Genomic DNA, 27,184 nt, shown 5'->3' on the forward strand with positions numbered 1-27,184 from the left:
AGCAGTTCAGTGCAGATACACACCTCTATAGTATGCCAATCTTTCTAGAATACACTAATTCTTACTCAAAAGATAAACTCACACCTAAAAGAATGTATCCTGATGCTTACCTAAGATGATGTCAAGTGTGACACAGAAGCCTATTCTAGAATTTAGCATTCAAAAGACTTACCTGCAACCCTCAGCAACTCAGCAAGGCCTAGAACCTTGGCAGATTGTTTGTAGCACACGGGAGACTGGGAAATACACTCCTTGATGAGGCTGATCCTATCTGAGCACAATCGCACTACAAGAGAAATACGTATTAAAGACTTGCAACTAGGGACATCACAAAAAGGTGTCATCACATTCCTAATAAAAGGCAATCGAACAAAATGAACACTGCTAGTCTTCAGATCAGCAAAAATTAAGTAAAAATACATATTAATAAAACAATATTATTATTGTTCTAAATGACTAATGTTCAACATGGATATTTTCCTTATAGCCAAACTTCTAAAACATGGCCCTGACCTGTCATTCTAAAGACAGAAAATCATGTCATCTTTTCAAGAATCATGTCAGGACACAGAATTTTTAAATAGGCAGTATTTGTCTCTGAAGACTTCACATCCTTCCTATCATACCAGTCCCTTTACCTTGACCTAATTCCCCAAAACCCATTCCAGATTCCAAATATCCATTTTCTAAGTTCACATCACATTGGTATAGAAGGCAGGAGTCCTCAATGGACATACTATTCTAAGGTTAAGCCAAATCCTCTCATTTAATATAGACATTAGGAAAATGAAACACATCTGATCCAACCAATTCATACCATAAAGAAATGAACACAAACAAAAAAACACTTTGGTGTTAAAGAGAACAAAGTGTGCTCTAGAAATATACAATGCTTATTTAGAGTACAGATGTCAACCTTTAAGGAGCCCCACACTGCCTAGGAGGTCAACCCCCAATAGCTATAACAAATGTAACACCATCTAAAAAGAAATAGATAAGAACTATGCCACTGGCACTGCTGTAGGTGCTTTGTGCATATTAACCCTACCTAGCAGAACCATATAATCATTACCATTATTTTTCTCAATGGAAAAAAGTGAGGTGCCAAAAGGTTAAGAGCTTTGGTGAAACTCACCAAAAAAAGTGATGGGATATGAATAAAGTCAACCCAACTCCATAAATGTTGTCCACACTACAATCATTATCCATTCCTAAACTCATGGCTATTCCCTGTATATCCCGATTTCTTAAAAGTTCTTCTAAGTGGGTGGGAGGACACATAAAGCTTGGTTAGATTAAAAAAAAAAAAGTAGTGTTTTTTTCTTTGAAATGGGCCTTTTATTTTTGTGTATTTTGATTATAACTTAATTTTGAACTTACAGAAAAATTGCAAGTATGGTACAAAGAACTCCTCTACACTCTATGCCAGGATTAACCAATTATAATAACTTGCTCTGTTCACATACACATATACACAATCATGCATGTACTCCCTTCTTCCTTCCCCTGCCGTATCCACCCAGAAAAAAATACACACATGCACACATATATATACACACACAAATATAAACACACGCCTATATTCTTCTGAACTATTTGAAAAAAGTTGCAAACATCATGTTCTTTTATCCATAAATACTTTGGCATGTGTTTCAAGTTCAAGCTATTTAAAGATAGATATTTCACTGGGTATTGTGGCACATGCCTACAATCCCAGACACTAGAGGTTGAGACACAAGATTACCAAGTTTGAAGCCAGCCTCTCCACTTGAGCAAAACTCTCACCTCAAAACATACATATGTAAATATATACATTTATATGTGTAAGTACAGATACACATATAAATATCTATAAATACATATATATGTATGTATGTAAAGGCTAGGGATATAAGTCAGTGACAGAGTGCTTGCCTACCATGTATGAGACTTGGATTTGTTCCCGAGTACTGCCAGAACAAAAAACAAGAAAAAAGATGAATATATCTGTGTGTGTGCGTGCGTGCGTGCGCCATGCTGGTGTAATAAGCTTGTTGTGACCACTGTAAAATATAAGGTAAGTGTAAATTTCAGCTAACTTCTTTCGCAGTCCTAGTGGTCAGTATCTATGCGTCTATATCTGAATATAGCTTTGGTAGATAATTATTCCTAACTCTCCACTGCAATTATTCTACATCCCAAACTCCTAACTTTAGACTTGACCTGTGACTTATTCAGGAAATGAACCTCAGTGGAAGTGATCTACGCCACTTTTAAGCAAAAGCTGTACAGATTATCATGGAATTCCACTTCTGACTTTGTCCCTCTACCACAGAAATGCCACAGTGGGCAGGAATGTGGGCAGGACTGTGGGCAGGAACCAAGCCTGTTAGCACATGTTGAGTTTTTACTGAAACATGCTTTTTTTTGCTAGACTGTGCTAAACTTTTATATAATTTAAGTATAAAAAATTTGAGTTTTTTGTCCTAATTACCCGCTACTATTTTAACAGGTTTTTTTCCTAGATTAGTAACATAACTTTTTACATGTTTTCATTTGCTTTTCAAAACACTCGCTACAGACATTGACATTCTATATGTGTAAAACTTGGGGGGCTTCATTGGCTGCATCTATGGACTTGTTGACACATTTGTGTGTTCTTAGAGAAGCTCCAGCTTTAACTTTAGTAGGCCACTTTGATACTATGGCCAGCCTCTACCTAGCAATTAAAAGAAAAGTGGAAAACTGAAGTTGCAAACAATAAAAAAAATCATTTCCTTGAACCTTTCTTTTGATGAAGGGTCAAGTTTTGTTGTCTCCTTGTTACCCTAAGCAATGCATTCTACTAGTGTTTCAAACATATGAAATAAATTTGGAGATCAGGATTCTAATAGGCTGCAATTACCATGCTCAAATTACATTTTTCATTATTTATCCATTTTCTGAATCTCTGGACAATAACTACACTACAATGAATGCTGACCTTCGAATGTGATTATATTTCAAATGCTATTTCTCAGTTAACTAAGTACAAGCCTTAGATATTATCATGTCCAAGAAGGGGTGTTTGATTCCATTTGTAAACTAATTCCAATATGAAGCCAACATACTGAAAAGAATATTTCATATATACCTTTTCCTGTGGATCTCACAAATATATCTCAAAAAATACCTATACATATATACACAGATAGAGATATACACACAGATATACAGAGAGACACAGAGAGATACACACATACAAATACACACATGTACACACACACCCAGACACCCCCACACACGGACACACACCCCCACCCACAGACACACACACACCCCCACCCACAGACACACATACACCCCCCACCCCACACACACAGAGACAACAGACACAGATACCCACCCACAGAGACACAACACAGACACAGATACCCACCCACAGAGACACACAGATACCCAGAGACACAGATACCCACCCGCACCCACACCCACCCAGAGACACACACCCACACCCACCCACAGAGACACACACCCACACCCACCCACACACACCGACACTGAGACTCACACTCAGATATACACACCCCACACACACGCAGAGATATATACACACCCCCACACATGCAGAGATATACACACACCCCCCACCCCACGCAGACACACACCCCCACATGCCGCAGTCTGGCTGGGCACAAATAATCTGAGCCACCACAAAAGCCTTGTAGATTCAAACAGCAACACTATTCCTGAACTCTCACGGCACTCTACATGCACATTCTGGGAAAATCCCCACACTCCACTGGGCTCTGCATCCCAAATACTCTCTGAATCCCATGAGAACTCAATGGGAACTCATGGAGCGGGCGCCTGAGGCAGCAGGATACGCCCTATTCCCAGCAGGATCCACCCTGGTCCTTGAGCAGGGTTACGTTTCTCAAACATTCATGCAAAGTCACTGCAAATGACCTGGGTCCAAGGCAAGCCCATTTCCACAATGGAGAGTCCTCCTTCTAAGCAACATTGGGTAGACTGGGAAGGAAATTGCCATGTGTCATTCCTACTTGGCTATGGCTCTCAGCACCCACACCCACGCCGACACAGATATACATACCCACACACAGATACACACCCACACACGCGCACACACACAGATACACACCCACACACGCGCACACACAGATACACACCCACACATGCACACACGCAGACACACACGCACGCAGACGCGCACACACACACGCACACAGACACAGCTATATACACACACACAGCTATAGATATATTACACACACACACACGCTATAGATATATTACACACACACACGGCTATAGATATATTACACACACACACACACGGCTATAGATATATTACACACACACACACACGGCTATAGAATATATAACACACACACACACACGGCTATAGATATATACACACACACACACACGGCTATAGATATATTACACACACACACACGGCTATAGATATATTACACACACACACACACGGCTATAGATATATTACACACACACACACACGGCTATAGATATATTACACACACACACACACACGGCTATAGATATATTACACACACACACACACACGGCTATAGATATATTACACACACACACACACACGGCTATAGATATATTACACACACACACACACGGCTATAGATATATTACACACACACACACACGGCTATAGATATATTACACACACACACACACGGCTATAGATATATTACACACACACACACACGGCTATAGATATATTACACACACACACACACGGCTATAGATATATACACACACACACACACGGCTATAGATTACACACACACACACACGGCTATAGATTACACACACACACACACGGCTATAGATTACACACACACACACACGGATAGATTACACACACACACACGGATATAGATTACACACACACACACACGGATATAGATTACACACACACAGATATAGATTACACATACACAGATATAGATTACACATACACAGATATATATATATATTACACATACACAGATATATATATATTACACATACACAGATATATATATATTACACATACACAGATATATATATATTACACATACACAGATATATATATATTTTTATTAAACTACTGTAAGCATACACACACAGGACTCAAATGTAAAAAGCATTTTACTGACCAGCTACCTACCTGGCAGTCACATCATTTTGAGGAATGGACAATAAATGTCCATCATTATTCACTCATGAATGATATGAAAACGTCAACACACATATACTTACTTGTGACATTGCTAGAGCTCAAATTTGAATTGTTATCAGCCAGAAAGGTACAAACATGCAGGATTCAATGATGACAAAGAAGAAAAGTCCGTCCCTTTCCCAAAGGAACTTTTACTTTTGCATTTCTTCAATAAAATCGTGTCTACTGTTTGCAAAAGCAGGTACTTGAGCCATACCACCTGGATTTGAATTCTAGCTCTATTTCTTGGACCCTATCCAAGTTACTTAATCTTTCTGTGCCTTGATTTTTATTATTTGAAAACTGGAGAAGTAATCATCACTATCTTACAGGGTATTTTTTGACACTTACTGGATATATGTAAGTGTACTTGGAACATAAAAGTCACTCAATAAATATAAATTGTTGCTGTTATCACTACCAACATTGACAGAAATGCTTATCCAGTGTGGAATCCACTAATGGAAGGTTCCTCCGTGTTTTAGAATATAACTTTTAGGACTATTTAGGGAATGTTCTATTTTTACATTCATCCAAGAAAGGTGAAGCTCAGACATTGTTGCCACAGGCCTTATCAAAGCAGCTGAACCAGATTTAAACTCATGTGACACTATGATGTGACTTATTTTCAATGTGCCATTAATAAATTAATGTTTACAAAATAGAGGGAATAAGGAGGAAAAGGGAATTGAGTGCTGGAGGTAGGAGAAGAATCAAAGGCAGGAAGTAAAATGAATGAATAGAAAGATGGGAAGGAGAATAAGGCAGGTAAGACCACACTAATTCTATGATCATTTATAAAATGCCTTAAAGCAAAATAATGAAAATGATAACTGATATTTGTACAGCCTTACCATATCCTAGGCCTAGAAATGTATCCACTTACTCCTTTTATTTACTTATTTATTTTTAATTTTTTAGTTGTAGTTATTTATTTCTGTGTGGTGCTGAGGACTGAACCCAGGGCCTCACCCATGCTAGGTGAGCGCTCTACTATTGAGCCACAACCCCAGCCCCCACTTACTCCTTTTAAATAATTCTTGCAGTTCTTATCAGTATCTCCCTTTGGCAAATAATGGGAGGGGGAGACACTAAGATAAAGATACTTGCTCACAGTTACCAAGAAAAATGGCAGAACCAGCTAAGCAGAATCACAATGCTGTGAGTAAAACACTGACTTCCCTTGTGACTGAAATAACTCAGGGAACTGAAATATCCAAGAACCACTCACTTGAATAGTAAAAAACAAATACACTCAAATAAAACAAATACAAAAATCAAAACACCCTAATTACAGGGAAAAGAACATACATGCACGTACACATGCAAATACTTCTTGGACTCAAACTTATGGAACTATTGTTACATGCTATTTCACTGTTTTTTTTAATTATAATTTAGCTAGTACCAACAGTCTCCATCTTATGGGATTCATGGGCTTTTCTGACAAACGTTCTAAAAGAAAATTTTAAATTTAAGTTTTCTGCCGCAGCCCGGCTGGCTGGGCAAAATAACCAAGGGTGTGACGAACAACTTGTGTATATTGATACAGCAGAAGTAAGAGCCGTTTATTGTAGGACAGGAGCGATATTTATACATTCCACACAGCTTATCTAATTAACATAAACTCGATACAGCAGTTAACCAATAAGGAATCTCCACACTTAATGGCTCCCTGGTGTAACTTCACAAACCACTCCCTCTGGCATTTTGCCAGGAGCCATCCAGACTTGTTTACAGACTAATAATTCTCAAATTGATTTGAAATTTCAGAAGCTACAGGTTACTGGGTTTGATTGTAAATATTTAAACTCAGTAGCGAATAAAGCTGATAAATATTACAAGCCAAAATATTGCTATTGGATTACCACAGAAAATCAGGGCTCAACATTTTAAAGTTCAATAGCATATGAGGAACTATAAAAAGTTTCTCTATATTGTTTAATTACTGAAGTACCATGTGCACACGCACAGAGCGATGCTACAGTATAACCGCACAAGGGATAAAGGCAGAGTAAAAGTTTCATTGTGCTCCAAACTCTTCCCTAACTGAAAACTGAAATTAAATGTTTAAGGGTGAAGGAGTTAATGATTTAAGACATTTTAGAATAAACAGAAAATGCTGTTTCAGTCACTGATTAATCTTCACAATTTTCAAAGATTTTTGAGCTTCAAAACTGATTTAATGCTACAATTGAATATAATTTTCTAGTGATTTAATAATCAGCTTACATACACTTAAGATGCTACAGGATATTTAAAATTATATACAAATACACTTCCAAAGATACTAAAAGTAACAATAATATTCTTTGAAGCCTATTGTCTGAGAAGCAAAAATTTAGGCCCATATGAAAGATTGTTGGAGATTCAGATCCCTTGAGGTCCAGTCAACCTAATACTGTAGAAGACAAAAGACACCAAGGAACTTACAACAAGGCCTTATTATCCAAAGGTGACATCTATTGTGTAAACATACCAACACACAGAAGGAGGGAACTCCACTATACACCTCCTCCCAGTCCCAATTCCAACGATTTTCAGAATTAAAAACAGGGACTTGCAGGTAAATAGATGGAGAATATAATGTTCAGTGAAGTAAGTCAGTCCCCAAAAACCAAAGGACGAATGTTTTCTTTGATATGAAGAGGTTCACTGGTAATGGCAATAGCGGGGTGAGCATGGGAGGAATGGAGGAACTTTAGACAGGGCAACGGAGAGAGAGGGGAAGGGAAGGGGCAAGAGGGTAGGAATGATGGTGGAGTGAGTTAGACATCACCACCCTAAGTACATGTATGAATGGTGTGATAATACTTTGTGTAAATCAGTGACTCGAAAAATTGTCTTATGTATAATATGAAGTGAATTGCCTTGTGCTGTCACATATACAAATTAGAATGAATAATTTTTTTAAAAAAAAAAGAACACATGGCCAGCCAGGGAAGCCAGTCAAGCACACCCCTAAGAGCCAAACACCCTCTTCATTTAAGGCATTGGTATCTAGGGTTTGAAGCAACTGAAAATCTACCTTCCACTTATCAGCTTAGGTCAGCTAAGGTCCAGGTCATCGTGAGCTGGGCACTGTGCTCATAGCATAAAGTAGAAGAGACACATGTCTGTGTGAGGAAGCTCTTTAGGTGGAACTTTAAGGCCTTTTACATTTAGGCACCAGAACTTCAGCTTTATGAAAAAATAACACTAATTAACTAAACTCTACACAAAACTTAGAATTGACTTAAACAATTTTCTACATCAAGTATAAAAAGAAATAATCAAATCTATGAAATGAAACAAAATTCAGAATAAGCTATATACTAAAAACTAACGTAAATCTGAAATATTCATCTATAATTCCCAAATTCAACTTTTATTTTTATAGGTAGCCTCACTACTCTATTACTAATATTTTTTAAAAGTCTGCAAATGTGAGTTAAAAAATAAATTTATGGTAAAATGTTGAATTTATTTTTTGGTTTGGGTTTCCACTGAGATTTCACTGGAAAAATAAGAGAATATGTAGAATCTATCGCTAATGGACTAAACGGCCAAAGATACTTGTGGTTTCAAAAACTAAAAAGGGACACTAATAAATTGGCACAAAATAAGTTACTACCAATGCAATACTAAGAAAAAAACTCACCTTGCAAAGGCAGAATCTTTACCCCAAATTCTTCAAGACATCCAAGGGCCCGGATAAGGTCTAGTTCCTCTTGAATGGCAGCAGGCTTATCTGTTATCAGCTGTAAGCAGCACCTGTGAGAAATTAGATTTTTAAAAAGAAGCATGTTCTGCCAAATTATCTTTCCATATTTAACATGAGACCAGACATATTTATCATGAATCTATGACATTGCAGATATTTATTCAGCTAGATGCTTTGTTATTTTTCATAATTCTTGTAGTAAGCCCATGAGAAAGGCAAGTATCATGGCATAAAGCATTCTAATTCCATTTAGTGCTATTTTACTGATGAATACAAAAGTAATGATTACATTAGAAAGGACTGTTTTTTAAAGACAGAATTAAGATAATTTTTAATTTCCCTTTTAGAAAAAACAATTCAGTCTCAATGTGGTTTTCCAAAAGCAACTACAGAAATATTTACTGCACAAAACCTTTTTCTGATTAAAAAAAAATGAAGCAATCAATTGATAATACTGACATATTAGCAAATTACTTGTCTTTGTAATTTAAGAACACATTAAGCCTATCAAGTTTGGGGGTTTTTTTGTTTTGTTTTAATTTTTTTTGAAATAGGGATCTCACTTTCTTGCCCAGGCCGGTCTTGACCCTGAGGCTCAAGCAACCCTCCCATCTCAGCCTCCTAAGTAGCTGAAACTACAAGCTCATGTCATCACACCTGGCATACAGAATATTTTAAACAGACTTTCAAAGTTCAGAGAAAGTGTATTATTTCTTCATTTTTTATTTAATGAACAAGCTTATTCTCTAAAGATATATAGAGAGGAATACAGAGTTGGCAAATCAGAGGTCATGTTCTAAGGACCAATAACTGCTGAAACCACAGACCCAGGTGCCAGTATCTAGATGCCATATGCCTGAGTGATACAAACAGGCCTAGCTTGTTCTTGCAAACCTATAGGATTTAAATCAGTTGAACACCCATTTATACTCCCAAGTCACTATAGAAAGTCTGATTTCTTTGTAGTTTTTATATACACTTCAAATGTAATTTCCTCTGAATCCTGGAATTCTAAGATGTGAAAGTTTATACTACAGATAGGCCCATACTTTCTCAAGAGGTAGTATTATAAACAATTTCCACAGACTGCTGTTTTAAAGAAAACGTACCAAATTGGGAATTAATAAATCCTACAAAAGTCACACAATGGAATATTCTAACTATCAAAAAATAACTCAAACTTACACCAAAAAAACCCAATCAATAAATGGGCTAAGAAACTGAGAAGACACTTTACAGAAGAAATACAATCAATCAGCAAATATTTGAAAAAATGTTCAACATCTCTAGCAATTAAGAGAAATTTTAATCACAAGTACTCTAAGATATCACGTCACTCCATTCAGAATGGTAATCATCAAGAATACAAACAACAATAAACGTTGGCAAGGATGTGGGGGGAAGGTACCCTCATACACTGCTAGTGGGACTGCAAATTGGTGCAACCACTCTGGAAAGAAGTATGGAGATTCCTCAGAAAAACTGGAATGCAACCACCATTAGATCCAGTTATCCCACTCCTTGGTTTATTCCCAAAGGATTTACAACCAGCATATTATATTGACACAGCCACATCAATGTCTATAGCAGCTCAATTCACAATATCTAAATTATGGAACATAGGTGCCCTTCAAGAAATGCATGGAAAATGTGTTATATATACACAATGGAATATTAGCCTTAAAGAAGAATGAAATTATGACATTTGCCAGTAAATGGAGAGAGCTGGAGAATAGCATGCTAAGCAAAATAAGTCAACCTCAAGGAACCAAAGTCTGAATGTTTTATCTGATATGCAAATGCTAGTTGACAATAAGGGGGTGGAGCTAGGGAAGAACAGACTTATTATGGATTAGAAGGGAGTGAAGGGAAGGCAAGAGGTTTGGGGTAGGAAAGAGAATGAACCTAACATTATTCTATGTGCATATATGATTACCCAACCAATTTAATTTTAAATTATGTACAATCAGAAGAATGAAAAGTTATACTCCCTTTATGTGTCAAAAATGCATTCTACTGACATAATTTAGACAAATTTTTAAAAGAACTGCAATAAACTTATATGTACTTATATCTAAAAAACATTCAAGATAGAACATAAGTGATAAAAAAAGATAAAAAGGTGTTTGTTATTTTTAATAAGGAGGGATTTCATTTATTTAATTGATTTCTTTTTTTAAGTACACAATAGCTGAATGCATTATAATTCTTATACATATAGAGCAATTTTTCATATCTTTGTATATAAAGTAGGTTCATGCCAATTCATCTTTATACTTGTACTTTTTTTGCATTACTATCTTTATTACACATACATACCACAATTTTTCATCTCTTTGTATATAAAGTAGGATGATACCCAAATCGTGTCTTTAGTTCATTGTGAGCTTTGCCGTCTTTCTCCCTGTCTGTCCTTAACCTCTTTAGCCATGATGATAATTATAATAGTAAAAATATAGTAATAGAACATTATATAAGCATTTTAGAAGAAACTGGGTGCTTTCATAAATAACATTTCTAAGTAACTAAACATTTTAACTGATCATAAAAGCCTGAAATTTCATGCACAAATATTTTATGTACATATTTTATGGATATGTGATGTTGTAATACTTGTATACTAAAGTTTATTAGTTATTAAAGTGAAAAAGCTTTAAATATTTTGGTAAGTTATGTAAGTTTTATATTTAAGTAAAACATGAAGAGTATGAAATGATCATAAAAAAGATATGTGTTATAGTTTAGATATGAGGTGCCTCCAAAAAAAGCTCATGAGAGAGAACTCAAGAAAGTTCACAGGTGAAATTTGGTTTGAGAGCCTTAATCTAATTTGGTTTTGAGAGCCTTAATTCAGCAGATATGGATTAACTATGTGTTAAGTAAAGGCAGATAGCATATGGCTAGAGAAGGCAGATCACTTGTGGCGTGCATTCAGTGGGTCTATATGTGGGCCCTGGTGAGCAGAGCTCTCTGCTTCCTGTGGGCATGATCTGATCTGCTTTCCTCTGCCATGCCCTCCTGCTTCCCGGGACCAGAGCGACAGAGCTGGCCATCTGCAGACTAAGACCTCTGAAACTGAGGTCCCAAACAAACTTCCTCTCCTCTACATTATTCTTACCTGGTCTTTTGGTCACAATGATGCAAGAGATGACTAAAACAGACTGTATGAATAGGAAAAACTTGTTATTTAAGAAAGAGGATGTTGTTCAATAAAATATTTTGAAAGATAAAGAAACTAATTTTAACAATAACTGAGGAAAATTTAGAGGAAACAGAATGAGGAGAAAAATGTTCCCATTCATATCCTTCTTATATTGTTTGGATATTTACTGCTTTCTCAATAAGAAGCTAGTTAACAAGACTACTAGATAAGAATGTACTGGCCGTGATGGGGTTGTGGCTCAGTGGTAGAGCACTTGCCTACCTTTTCTCGAGTTCCTTTGTTTGACCAAAGAAACAAATACTCATGGAGGACATGAGAAAGCCAAGTCCTCAGAAAAACTGCTAATTGAACTAAAAGCAATTTTAAAATGTGTTTGTAGAAAGGAATGAAAATCAATTTAGCTTTAAGCAAGATGGAACAGTCTAAAAAAGGAGATCAAAGAAAAACAAAACAGACTCAGACTTCCAAGATATGAATTAGATGAGAAGTACGTAGTAGTAATAGGACTAGATACAACAACAGAGAAAACAGCTGGTGGTAAGAACATCAGGAAATTGGTCAGATGGCAGGAAAAAGGATGCCACTTTTCAGCTCCTGCAGCATTGAAGAAGTAAGATCAATGTTATGGTTTGGTCATGGTTTCAGTGTCCCTCAAGGGTTCAGATGTTGGGAGCTTAGTCCCTAGTATGGTGGTGGTAATATTTCTTTAAGAATTGGGGACTAGTGAGAAGTTCTAAGACTGGCCCAGTCCCCTTGATCTGGCTTCCCATGGGTTCCTCCCTCTCCCACCTCTCCTTGCCTTTGTGATGCCATCTGCCAAGTGGTGATGTAGTAAGGCCCCCCCCCCCAAAGACAAACCCTTTATGGTTCAAACTTTCAGCATCCAAAACTATGAGCTAAATAAACACCTCATCTTTGTAAATATTTAATCTCAGGTTATTTCGTTTTAATAATGAAAAATGGACTAATAGAAATATTTTTGAAGCTTTTATCATAAAGTGATATATTTTTTCATCAGTATTTATTAGTCTTTTAATTTCATCAAAATTAACTGTAAAAACTAATTTCAAATCATGAATAAATTCTTTCAGGGAAAATCAGTTCAATTTTGAGTAACTAAAAATTTAGACTCTTCTATTTAAATAAGAGGATTAAACTAATAAGAGAGGCCAAGAGAGGAACTGAATTTATATTCTAGATATTTCTACTTCGAAGGAACTTTTGAACTTTATCATCTAATCAGGTCTCTTGTCTCTAAACAGATCAAATACTGTGCAAAATCCTAGGAATTTTCAGAACTTTAATTTATATGCCATCACATGAATCTCTTCCAACAAAAGAAAAATATAGACTTATAATCAGCACAAATGACCTAACAAAAAACAGGCTGGAGATACTGGGTCAAGATGAAGTAAATAGATATTCATAATTCATTAGTTTTCATTTTTTACTGAAGCAATAAATAACTGTACTTTTATAAAGACATAAAGAATCAAGTCACGGTGGAGTTTATGCATTGTGACTTGCCCCTCTCTTATGAAAAAACAGGTGTTCTACCTGGCCAGATCCATGCAGCTGTCGCTAAGATTGGTGGATGAGTTGAAGTACTCTCTGCTGGCAGCCAAAACCAAGTCAACACTTTTCTCGTAACTGACCCTGTACTGGATTTTTCCTTTCTGGGCCACACTGGCTGCAGGATTTACTGACCAAGCACTGCAGTGCATCATTTGACCAGCTAGGTAGATGTTCTCAAGGCGACTGGAGCACAGAAGGCTTTCTGTAAATATCTGGGAAGGAAAAAACACAGGAATTAGTGATAGACAAGGCAGACTCATTTTTAACAAAATGAAGGCTCTGAAATCCAAATGAAACAAAAAACACATTCAACCACATCCGCTGGTTGTGTAACACTGTAGAGGTACAAAATAACAATAAATTATATCCTTCAAAACCGGCTAATTTCACTTGAATAAAAAAAATTCACCTTTTAGAAAGATGAAAGAATAATTTCACTGAACCAAAACAAAAGCATATAATTTTAAGGTGTTAGAAGCATTCAAAGTTCATATTCATTAAAAAGAGCATCTAGTAGATATACTCCCCTACCCTTAACCAGGGCCCTTCTGTTAAACTATAATCACTTCAATTTTTAAAAGGAAGTCTTTGAATATGATATACATAACTTATAATTGGTTAAACCATCTGAATTCAGTCTCGCAAACTAAACAGACAAGCTACAAGTGTTATATTTAACCTAGTCATTAAAATTATGATATACCACATAGCAGATTTTTTTCAACCTGCATATTAAAAAAATATTTCAAGCTGAACGCAGTGGCACACGCCTATAATGCCAGCAGTTCAGGAAGCCAAGACAGAGGATCACGACTTCAAAGCCAGCCTCAGCAAAAAGTGAGGTGCTAAGCAACTCAGACCCTGTCTCTAAATAAAATACAAAATAGTGCTGGGGATGTGGCTCAGTGGTTGAGTACCCCTGAGTTCACTCCTTGGAACTCCACCACCCGAAAAAATACTTCAATAAAAAGACACTGATAGAAAGTGTTCATGCAAATATCATATTCTAGGAGGCAACTAACAGTATCAATTAACAAAAGTAATAAATTAATTGAGCTTACATACATACTATATAAAGTATTAACGTGATCCTTTTAAAGCCTACACTAATGATGTGATCTATAGGGCTGGGGTTGTGGCTCAGTGGCAGAGCACTTGCGAGGCATTGGGTTCGATTCTCAGCACCACATAAAAATAAACAAAGTAAGATATTGTGCCCATGTATAACTAAAAAAAAGTTTTTAACTTTTAAGGAAAACTAATAATGTGATCTATAATTAGCACAAGAACTTCCCCAAGAATGTTCTTCCCTAGCATTCCACAGCTGGATGAAGATAGAAGAGAAACAGAAAAGAAAAAAAAATGTATATATATATATATATTTCATGGAGAAGAGTCTCCTCATAATTAAGATCAAGTTTTCATAGTTTTCCCTTGTTATCGCTTTACGAAAAGCATTTTTGACCAGGCCTTTATTGAGATGTCTGTTAAGAATAAAGTCTCTAATGTTTAAGAAGTATCTTCTATAAAACAGATATTATATAGAAAGTAAATCAATGAACAGTCCTCGTCGCTTCTTCCATCTGACTGACCAAAACAGCTTCCTCCAAGCATGGACCAGTTTCTCTATAACTCTGGTTTATTCAAGCAAGCCATAAAGACTCAAGGCAAAAGCTGAAAAACTCAAATTATTTAATCCTAAAACTTAAAGTCTTGCTAAAATGAACAGTATGGATTTCTGTTCTAAAGGCTATAAGTAAATCTTTATGTAACATTTTCAAAGTTACACCACTGAGGTTTCAAATTACTTTCCAAGGACAGCAAAATCTAATAACTGAAAGTCAGTAAGACAATATAGCATAGTTTAAAGGTACAAAAATGATATTTAAAACTTCTAAGTTTATCAAATCTATACAACTGTCTTCTAGAATCTTCATAATGTTTCAAATGTTTTCTCAACAGAGAGACACTCAAATAGATATCATTAAGATGTCAAGCCTAATAAAAAGGTACTACAATATTTTAAAATGTAATATATCAATCCGGTTGTTATGAGAGATTACTGCACAAAGGAGCTAGTTGAAGTGTAACATACAGATGGCCAATTTTTCAATCGAATCCTAATCCGAAACAGGAAGGTACCAAAACACCATCACAGTGATATAAAAATACTACTTCAGACATAGTAAGTCAGTTTTAGATTCCAAGTGCATACAGATTATTTTCTCCTAAATTTGATTTCAAGTTTTGTTTTCAACACACAATGGGAAGTTACTGGCAATTGTATGTGCTGTGAGACTGTAATCAACAATATCAACCTTACAGTCAGTCAAGCATTTAAAAACCTGAATTTCAAATATAAAATCATTCTTTTCTCAACAGTCTGTTACTGATTTTTTGTTTGAATTACTTAAATTAAAAAACAACAATTTCACAAAATAGAGACCTATTTTTACAACTCTCATTCCATAAAATGGATTGTGCTTTGTTATGGGAATGCCCTATATGGTTTTGTACATGACTTATTTAAACAAGAAACTTCAAATGCGAAACCTCTTTTAGGCTGAATCTCATTAAAAGTGAGTTAGTTGGATCATCAGCAATTTATTGTTATTACACAAACCTTCAAAAATAATAAATAAGTCCCCCCTGGATTATGTTCCCAGTCAAGTGACAACCATTTCTTAAGCATCATTTTTTACATTCCAGACATAACACTGCGGGATATGTAAGGATGAATGTGTTGGGATAACACCTAACTAGGACCATGACCAAATTCATGACCAAATCAAAGGAACACATATGTAAGCAAAAACTATTTTAAGAAAAGCTACAGCAGAGGTAAGTTATAATGAAAAGACAAAGGAAGGTATCCCTAGGGGACATAATTAGTGAAGTGAGTCCTAAAAATGCATCGGGATGTTCCAAGTAAATGAAAAAGGAATATATTTCTGGCAAAGTACATAAAGTCACAGAAATGTGGACCAGCATGGTGGTGGATAGGTGGATTCATGTCAGATTTGATGGAGTTCCTGGAGTATAAGTTCATGGTGGAGAGTGACCAAGGTGGGAGCGGACAGGAGAATGCAGGCTGCTGTGGCTCTCCATGCCATGCAAACAACAACTACAATGCTAACATTTTCATCTGGTTATTTGTATGGATATCAAGCAACACATTTAAGAAAGGGAGCACCATGAACATTTTGTTTTAGAAGAATACCCTGACAGGATAAACAATAAAGAGATAAAGACATATGGAAAACAAGTAAGATAAAAGAAGACAAGACAAATCTGGAAGAGTTTTCTAAGGCACATTAAATATGTTTTTTTGGTTTTATAGTCTTGTTGCATGCTGAGGGCTGAATTAAGGGCCTCCCACAAGCTAAGAATGCACTATACCAGAGTTACACCCTCAGCCACTAAATAAAGTTTTAATAACCACCACGAAGAGAAGTCATGTACAATTTTGTTTTTAGCTGATGATTACCCCATTAAATACTTGGTGTTGCAATAAGCAAAGATAGAAAAATAGTGAGTATAAAACTACTAAACTGGAAGTACTAGTCAATTATCAGCTATTTGAACAGTATCACAGTGCAGCTTATTGTCATCTTCCTTGTCACCAACAGTGTAAAAAATTAAAAGGCAGCAGTTTACAGGAGTAGTTACCTCATAACAAGCATCGGGATCCAGACACGTGTACACATTCTGCTGCATGGTTAACATGTCTTGCAGCAAGGTTCTCCAATGAGACTCACTCACAGGAGGCTGCCTGTAATAACAGAGGAAAAACAAGATGAAAACCGAAAACATGAAAGATCTCTCTTCTATTAGTTAAAAGTTAAGAACACAACAAACAAGTACCACCATTCCAAATGATCACTAGGAATGATCTCATATGAAGACAGAAAGAAAAGCTGGGAAGCTGTACCTCAATGCTAGAGCTGCTGCCAAATCAGCCCCTGTCATAGGCTGCTTAGACACGAAACGAGCAGCAGAAACAATAAATGGCAAATCGACAAGTTGTGAGTTTCTAAGGTAAAATAAAGCACAAAACCAAAGCAGCTATGATGAAGAAAAAGCATTTGGAGACAGGAATTCGTTTCAAACTTCATCTTCATCACTGTGCACCTCCTCTCTGAGGTCTGTCTTCAACTGAACATTCAAACACATGGGGCAACCACAGGCGATACTGGATTTGAAGACAGGATGGGAACCATGACTCGCAGCAGGGCCATTTGAGTTGTTCCTTCAGTGACAGTATGGACAGCATTCCATAGAGCAACTTACAGAATACTGCAGAGTCACCTTCTCAGGTGACAGTTCAGGTAAAAAAAGCCTCATGGAGCAGTTACAGGAGTTCACCCCGTGGGCACAGCAAGGAGCTTCCTGTTCCCAAGAGCCAGGACCCTCTGCAACTATTCCACAGACACAGTGTTCCAGGCCCCTTAAGAAACATGCCAGTGACCACACTCAAGAAAGGCCCAAGTGAAAAGGTCCCACAGGGAATTTCTGGGTCATTTACACTTCTTCCATGCCAGAAGTAATTTACCAGTTCGATCAATTATACCCAAGCACTGAGACGTTTGTAATTCGGTTGATTAAAAACCATTTTATGTTTTCTTCCAAAGGTACAGAGAAGGGAATTTATGATCAAGATCTCCTGTAGCAGGGGAAAGGGTTTTGCTAACATTTTCATCTACAGTCACAGATTAGCTGTCATTTAATATTTCTGAATTTCACTTTCCTAACTCAAAGCCCACCTCAGTTTCAAAAGGAATGGATAATAATTCTGATGAAACACAAACATTGATGCAAGATGCTCCTATAAGCTTAATTACCCGTATGAACTTGAGTTTTTAATATACTGAGTTCTAGGCTCCCTTTTATGTATGTTATAAAGATAAACTTAAACTAGAACATACAAAGAGACTTCCAATTTTTCTGGTAATAAGTTTTCAACAAACAATGAATGAAAATGAAGTTACAAATACATTTATGTGTTTAAGTTACATATGATTACTAATATTGCCTTGTAGAAAGAACACACTAATTCTCAAAAGTTCATCTTAGATTAATATATATTTGTTTGGAATCATCATTTATGTTTACCTAAAATTTGTTTTCAAGTTCTACATAATGAATCTCAATTTTTTTTTTTTTTTAGTTGTAGATGGGCACAATACCTTTATTTTATTTATGTGGTGCTGAGGATCAAACCCAGTACCCCATGCACACAACGCAAGCACACTATCACTGAACCACAACCCCAGGCCTGAATCTCAATGTTCGAAAAGGGTAGATTCTGTTTTGTGTTTGTCAAATACCAACTAGATAATGTATCTTTTTGTTAATCATTTTTGGCTTTATGTCATAATGCATTTTTTAAAAATCATTACTATTTCCAAGTGCTGTGATAAAAAGAGCAGATTGACAGTACACATATAATATTTCTATACGAAAAGTATGCATTGAGGTGAATTTCTGTAAAAAATCTAGTCTATAAAAAATTTTTTGTCATGTTTTCTAGGCTGTCCTGCAACTCATGGGCTCAAGTGATCCTCCTGCATCAACTTCCTGAGTTCTTGGAGTAAAAGGCACACATTACCTTGCCCAGCTTCTCCTAAAAGTTTTAGTAAGCATATGCTTCTTTTAATAAGAATATGCTTCACTTGCCTTTGGCATTTTATATTACACAAATGAATAATTACTCTCGTTTCATATGTAATACATAAGAAGAAAACCATTTTTTAGCATACACACACACAAAATATATAACATTGGCAAGAATTTCTCAGAATAATCCATAAAATGTTTTCTTTAGTTTGATATTAGTACTTGAACTCTACCCTCTGGCCTCAAAGAATGGAGGACTCTTTCAGCTTTGGTATGCAAGCGGAGACACAGCAAAAGGTTTGATGAAGTGAGGGCCCCAGCTTCCACCAGCTCAATAAAATCAGACCTAGGCATCATCTAGCTGAACTCAAGTCCTCACAGCCCAGCTGTTCTTCTAGAAGCCATCAGCACCGGGACAGATGGTATTAATGTTTCCTCACACATGGCTAGTCGTAAATAGAGTTCTAATTAAAATAAATTATAACACATTATTTATAATGGCCTTCTTCAGAAAACATTCAGTAAATAAGAATGAAGAATAGAACTTGAAGAAACTAAACAGGCTTGCAAATTAACAAGATTCCTGAACACACACACACACAGTATGAGTTCAGCTTTGGAACAGAGGTGGATTTTTAAGGGAAAAACAGTCTTGTATTCAAGATGGTCAAACCTCGGTTTTAACAGATTTGATGACATTGCTACCATTTAGGATATATACAAGACTATTCTGGAGGTAATGAAGGCCAAGCCATGGTAACGTAACAAAATAATTAAAATTCATTTTAAGCATACTACTTTGAAAATGGGCCGTATTCTTAGTAAACAGGTCACTGAGTAAAAATTAACTTCAGACACTTCAACATTATGTAAGGAACTCAGTGTGAGGACAATCTTGCAGCAACAGCAAGGCTTTCCTGTTAAAGAGAAGGTTTTAGAGCAGTCAGAACCTCACACCCCACTTGAACAGGAATTTTTTTCCCCCCTCTTAAAGGAAAGAGAAGTGGGATTTTTGTTTTGCATCTTGATTGATTGGTTGGTTGTTTTGCAGCACTTGAGATCAAACCCAAGTCTCCCAGTCTTCGAGGCAAGTGCTGGTAGCACTGAGTTGCATTCCTCCGACCATTAAGAAATCTTAAGAGTTGAATCATTCAAAATCTTAATCATTCAATAGTCAGACAGCTGATATGCGAGTTCCCATCTGAGCTGTATGGTGGTGATCATGTTCGTGCTAGAGAATGAGTGATCTAAAGGGGAATGTAAAGTACAGACTTTAATTACCACAGGATGCTATTTCGAGAAATGAGGACAACAGCAAGGGAGGCACATGGGAAAAGCCAGGGAATCTCCAGGAAAAACAATTCATTCCACCTGGAGTAGTCAAACCAGGTTTCCTAAAAAGATGTAGAACTAGATCTTAAAAGAGGGAAATATATAAGACTGACTCGTTAGCATCAGAGTTTTTTCTTTTAATCTTTAAACTGTATCTCAAAATTCGAATAACAAGAGAGAAAAAAGATTTTGAAAAGCTCTCATTATTTGATCCTACTTCCTGTGAGCCTGCCCCTTCAGCATTAGCTTTTGAGAAGGCTTTTCCCAAGCATTCTTCACATCTTTACAGTCTCCTGAGGGTCAGGTTCAGAATCTAACCTCACCTGCATCCTTGGGGATCCCACTCCACTCCATACCTCCAGCTTACACCTCTCTGATCATCACATCCATCTTTAATCTGGAATCTCCACCCTAAGGCCACAAGGTCACAGGTCCTCTCTGCTTATTTCCCTGCCTAAAAATCTAGTATAATAGATTAAAAAAAACTTCAGAGTTTATTACTGAACATTTGGATACCACCTACTTCAAAATGCCTTTCAACTCTGTTGCCAACTTTTTTACAAGATAATCTTTTAATTCTCAGACTTCATGAGTATTCTGTTAGAATAATTTAATTGGACATAGCTCCAACCAGTCCAGAGAGGTGTCATGTCTTTCTTCAGAAGCCTGACATCAAGCATAATACAGACACTAAGTATGTCAAAATTCATAACAAAATAGTCATAAAATAATGTAAATAAAAAATTCATAAATATTTAAGAAATGTAAATGTTAACTAATGAGTTCAGTTGTCCTGTCTCTCTTATAACTGGTTTTAAATAAATTTCCAAAGAGAAACTCAGCAAAATTTCTAACTTCCTTAGAATGACTATTATACTTCAAATGAAGTTAACATAGAAACATAATTAGTGTAAATAAAAATGTTCTAGTTATCAAATTTAACATTATCTTTTTACACTTATTCACACATTCGTTTGAAAAGATTCATTACCTATAAACTGTTAGAATCTGTTTTAAGCAACAGAAATAGAACATGAAAAAGTCATATATTCACCAAATTATTGAGTAACACAAATATTTTCTGATCAGCATCAGAAAATAACATTTCCACTGAACAAATTTTATACTTGCGCAGCTCTTAATTTAATATGTACATATACTAGAATCCTTATAGGAATGCAGGAAAAGAATAGATCAGCTTAGGCAGAACTGACATTTACACGACTGTATCTTCCAATCAACAAACATAAGGTATATTTGTCCATTTTTTATGTCTATTATTGTTCTCAGTGTTTGTAATTTTCAGTGTATATGATTTATATATTTCATTTTAGATTTACTGCTAGAAATGTGATGTTTTGATCCTATTATAAAGTTCCCAACTTCATCGTCATTAGGGAAATACACATTAGGATTTCAGTAAAATGCTATCGTATTTGCTTAAAAAAGGAGGAAAGGGAAAAAAAACTCAGTATCAAATAACTATATACTGCTACAGCAATATACACAATAATTGTGAAATATTTGGCAGAATCTCCTAAAGTTGGTCTCAGGCATATTCTATAACTCAGCAATTATATGCTAAGTAGGTATGGTATTCAAGAAAAACACATATGCATATATATCCAAAGACATAAGTATAGGAAAGACAGGAATAAATCTGACTTAACTTTCCCATGTGCATATGTAAGCATAGCATAGTCAATCTCCACATATGTACAACAAGAGACTGGAATCTTTATTAGAATAAGATACTTCAGATTTGTTTAAATATGTCAATATATTCTATTACCATGTTTAATTAAAAAAGAACAAATTTTTAAAAATTAAAATTATTCATAGAAACAGTATTAAGAACAAGTAAAACTGAGAAATAATCAAAATGTCCATAACGTAGAATTTATAAATAATGTATTATATTCACAAAATGAAATATTTTACAACAATGAGAATGAACAAATAATGTTATACCAACAATGTAGATGAATCTCACCAATATAATGCAGGGAGACTACATAAAAGTACATACTATAGAATTTTATTTGCATTAAGCAGTAAAAAGGGGCAAAGTTATGTATTGAAGGGAGGTCATGACTGGGAAAGACGAGAGATGTGGCTTACAACAATCCTGATTAGCACACACTGTATAAGCCATATGCCCTCCATTCTGACTACTCTCAGCTTTCCAAGCACATGGCAGCTTTCTACTTTAGCATCCAGGACTATGAAGTCTGCAGAGAAAAACTATATAAGCTAGTCAGTCCAACAAAGTTAAAAAACACAAGATCAATGTTTCAAAAATCAACTGTATTTCATTACATCCTAGGAATGGACAATTTAAAATTAAGAAAGCAATTTCATTTACAATAGAATCAACAAATAATATTAGAAATCAATTTAACAAAGTAAGTATGAGATTTGTGCATCAAAAGCAACAAAATCATTAAAGACGCAAGTAAATAGAGAGGTATACTGTGTTCATGGAATAGAAGACTTAATAGGGATTTAGGATAGCAATGCCTCCAAAATATGTAAATTTGATGTAATCCCTACCAAAATCCCAAATGAGAGCACTTGACATGTCGATTTTAAAGTTCATATGTAAATGGAAAGGCCCTATAATAAGCAAAACAAATTTGAAAAAGAAAAAAGTTGAGAGACTAATATTAACTAATGTCAAGATTTATTATAGATCTATAATAACCAGTGTAATGTGCTTTTGGAAGAATGAAAAATTAGTAGACAGAATAAAGACTTTAAAAAAAATCACCCTTACACATATGCACAACTGACTTTCAACAAAGTTGCAAAGGTAAGTAGGTAGAGAAATGACAGTATTTTCAACAAGTAGTGTGGTTAACACTCAGATGTGAGGACTGGGACCGTGGCTCAATGGTAGACTCCTTGCCTAGTGTGTATGAGGCCCTAGGTTTGACTCCTAGCACCAAAAATTCATTCCAATGTGATGCATACTTTGAACAATAAAAGTAAACTCTTAAAATGCATCATGAACCTAAAAATAAACATACAACTAAAGATTCTGCTATAAAATGTAAATATAAAACTCTGTGGCAAATATTTTTTAGGTATGAAAACAAAAGCAATATTCAAGAACCACCAATTGATTTTTAAAAATATGCTTTTAAAAAGACAAATAAGAGAATGGAAAGATAAGGCCCAAGGGGAGAAAAGATTACACAGCATATGTCTAACAAGGAGCATGTATCCTGAATATATTTAAAAAAAAAAAAAAACGAAGACACGATTTTAAAAAAAAAATAAGCCCCTCCTGAATTACACCTGTAATTCCAGCAGCTCAGGAGGCTGAGGCAGGAGAATCAAATTCAAAGCCAGCCTCAGCAATAGCAAGGCCCTAGACAACTTAGCAAGACCCTTTCTCAAAATAATTTTTTTTACAAAGGATTATGGATTTAACTCAGTGATAAAGCACATCTGGTTTCAATATATAGTACCAAAGGAGGAAAAAAACCTGAAAAGAGAGACTTGTCAAATAAGCCTATAAAAGGATCCCCAACATTATTAAAGACATGCAACTAAACCAAAATCAGATACTACCACATACCTATTAAAATAACTGAGCTTAACAAAACTGACCAATCCTAAGTATTGATGAGGATGTAGAACAGCTGAACTCTCCTACAAGACTGGTTAAAAAAATAAAACGATACAAATACTTTGGTAAACAGCTTGGCAGGTGGCCCCCTCTCCCAAGTTAACCATCTACCTACCATGATTCTGCAGTTCACCTTTATGTATTTATTCAAGAGAAATTGAAATCTATAATCTACAGCAGATATATTTGTGAAAGTCAAAACTTGAACCATCCAAATGTCCACTAATAGAATAGTTAAATAAGGTGAGATTAATCCAAGCAATGAGATACTACTCAGCAAATAAAAATGAATGGGCTACTGAATGAATCAAAATATTCTGCTGAGTAAAAGATGTCAAATAACCACCACAAAATACAGATGATTCATTTACACAAAATTCTAGGAAATGTAAAGTAACATGTAAAGGGACAGAAAGCAGATCTGACCTTGTAAGGGAATGTGGACTTGATGAAGAGAAGCTGGCAGGAATGGATCGTGAAGAAGCAATAGCAAACCCTTAAGGGGAATGAATATATTCATGAACCTGACAATACTGATGGTTTCATGAGCATATATATGTCAAACCTTATCAAACTGTATATGTGTATGAGTTTTAACGACTCACTTCCGACCGGCGTGTCTTGTCAATCTAACCATCAGCTTGCGAGCCTCTTCAGAGCTAGACTGAGTGTTCTTAACAAATGAAATAGGTTTCTCAAGTCCATGTTTTTCCAAAAGCTCTGACACACTGTAAGTGAAAAAAGAATTATTTAAAATCTTGCTGCCAAACAAAAGGACTCTAAGAATCTTAAACATACAAATACTTAAGTTCTAGTATAAAAACAAAGCACATCACACAATATGATCCAGTTTTATATTTTAATTTAAGAAAAACAAAGCTCATTATATTTCAAATCTTATTTTCCCCGCTGACTTTCATTAGAATATACCTGGACTAAAGCATATTTTTTTAAAAGGGCATTTTTATTTCAAAATTATTTTAGCAATTTCCCTCTACCATAATAACACAAATCAGTAAAACAAACCAAATATATAATTTCATTGCCCAATTTTAACTCGTTTGTTAACAATTCTATGATTTGTAGCTGTGAGGGACAACAAGACTAAAAATTTATTTTAAAATAAGACCTACGGCCAGGCACAGTGTCACACGCAGCGTGGGAGGCTGAGACAGGAGGATGACAAGTACAAACCAGCCTCAGCAATGGCGAGGCGCTTAGCAACTCAGTGACACCCTGTCTCTAAAATATAAAATAGGGCTGGGAATGTGGCTCAGTGGATAAGTGCCCCTGAGTTCAATCCCAGTACCCACCACCGCCCCCCCGCCAAAAAAAAACACCCACACACACATTAAAAATAAGACCTAAGCATCATCCAGAGACCTATAGGATACTACTGTTTTCTTGAGGTACTGGTACCATAAGGGCCACAAACATGCAGTAAATAAATTATGACTATTTCATTGTATCTCAGTGAAATATCTTTTCTAGGTTTCATTAGGCAAACAGATAAAAGGAGTAGTGAAAAGTCAACTTGTAATAGGAAGTACTTGATTTATTAAACATTCTGTAAGAAATACAACTGTATAATTTTCAGAACATAGAATAATAAGAATCAAGCTAATAATAAATGGAGGTCCTGAGAAAAATGAACAGTTAATTCTTCATTTAACTCATACATGGTACACAAAACATTCTGTTCCCTTAAGTGCAGCTTAAAATGTTTACCCTAAAGACCCTTAATTTGAGTGAATAAAATTACTGAACTCCAAATTATATTTTACCATACATATTACCACTACTAAAGTGGTGTTATTATCTATAATTTCTATAATTACACATTGAAAGAACAATGCTATTCTTAACATTTTATTTGAAATATTTTAAAGTTACATTTTTACATACACATAAACACTAACAATATTGACTTCTTAAATGGCAAATTAAGAATGTTCCAATCTCAAATAACTCAATGTTTCCTCAGAACAGTAAAGAAAACTATTCAAGTAATATGAAGGTTCTAGCAATTTGATCTAATTAAATATATTGTACCCAAAAAAAGTCAGATGCAATACTTGCTCCAGAAATTATCATTTCTTTTGTGCCTGTTATGTTTAAAGGACTTTAAATGCTTCATATAGTATTAATTCCCAAATCCACGAGTTCAGTAACTAAAAATAAGGAAACCACAAGTTCAAAGATCACAGAGCAGAAAGGTCTAGATTTGAATATAGGCTCATCAGTCTATAATCCCATGCCTCCTTACTATTCTTCCATTCTGCTGTAACAAGGCAGCTGTACATTCATCACTGGGGAGATTCACTCAAAAAAAAAACCAAAAAAAACAAAAAAAAAAATACAAGGTGAAAGGAGAAATAATGACTAAAAGGCTGGCTTAGGGTCACACTTCTTGAATAGTCCCACTTACTTGGCACAGAACCAAAAGACTTCATTTTTCTCACCTGAGAATTTGTTCCAGTTGGTCTACCATGTCATGAAGAGTTGTGGTCATCTTTGTCTTATGACTAAAGAAGTGAAAGAACAAAAATTAAAATTAAGTCTTAATAGTGGGTCTTTAATAAAGCATACCACCCAATTCAGTGGTCTAAGAGCATGCTTCTCTTCTGTTTCATATGTAACATACTGTCCAAATAAAAGTTCAGGCTTAACTCCTAAATTCATTCAATAGTTTTCTTGAGTCTATAGATTATGCCTGTAATCCCAGCAGCTCGGGAGGCTGAGACAGAAGGCAGGCCGACTGAGTTCAAAGCCAGCCTCAGCAAAAAGCGAGGTATTAAGCAATTCAGGAGACTCTGTCTCCAAATACAAAATAGGGTAGGGGATGTGGCTCAGTGTTGAGAGCCCTTGAGTTCAATTTCTAATACAACCCCTGCGCCCCCACAAAATAAATAAATAAAAAGACACAAGAGTAGGTCAACATTC

General features: G+C 35.6%; 1 protein-coding gene across 1 annotated transcript in view; it reads right to left on the bottom strand.

Annotated features, from left to right (window-relative positions):
* Positions 1-152: 152 nt before the first annotated feature.
* LOC143388716 (NBAS subunit of NRZ tethering complex-like) overlaps positions 153-27,184 on the bottom strand; it is a 171,228-nt gene continuing 144,196 nt past the window's right edge. Inside the window, 6 exon segments of the mRNA XM_077108094.1 lie at positions 153-286; positions 8,859-8,971; positions 13,642-13,871; positions 17,329-17,431; positions 24,847-24,969; positions 26,704-26,766. Of these exon segments, the coding sequence (XP_076964209.1) occupies positions 153-286; positions 8,859-8,971; positions 13,642-13,871; positions 17,329-17,431; positions 24,847-24,969; positions 26,704-26,766 (766 nt within the window).

The sequence above is a fragment of the Callospermophilus lateralis genome, unplaced genomic scaffold, assembly GCF_048772815.1.
Source record: "Callospermophilus lateralis isolate mCalLat2 unplaced genomic scaffold, mCalLat2.hap1 Scaffold_1353, whole genome shotgun sequence".
Classification (NCBI taxonomy): Eukaryota; Metazoa; Chordata; class Mammalia; order Rodentia; family Sciuridae; genus Callospermophilus; species Callospermophilus lateralis.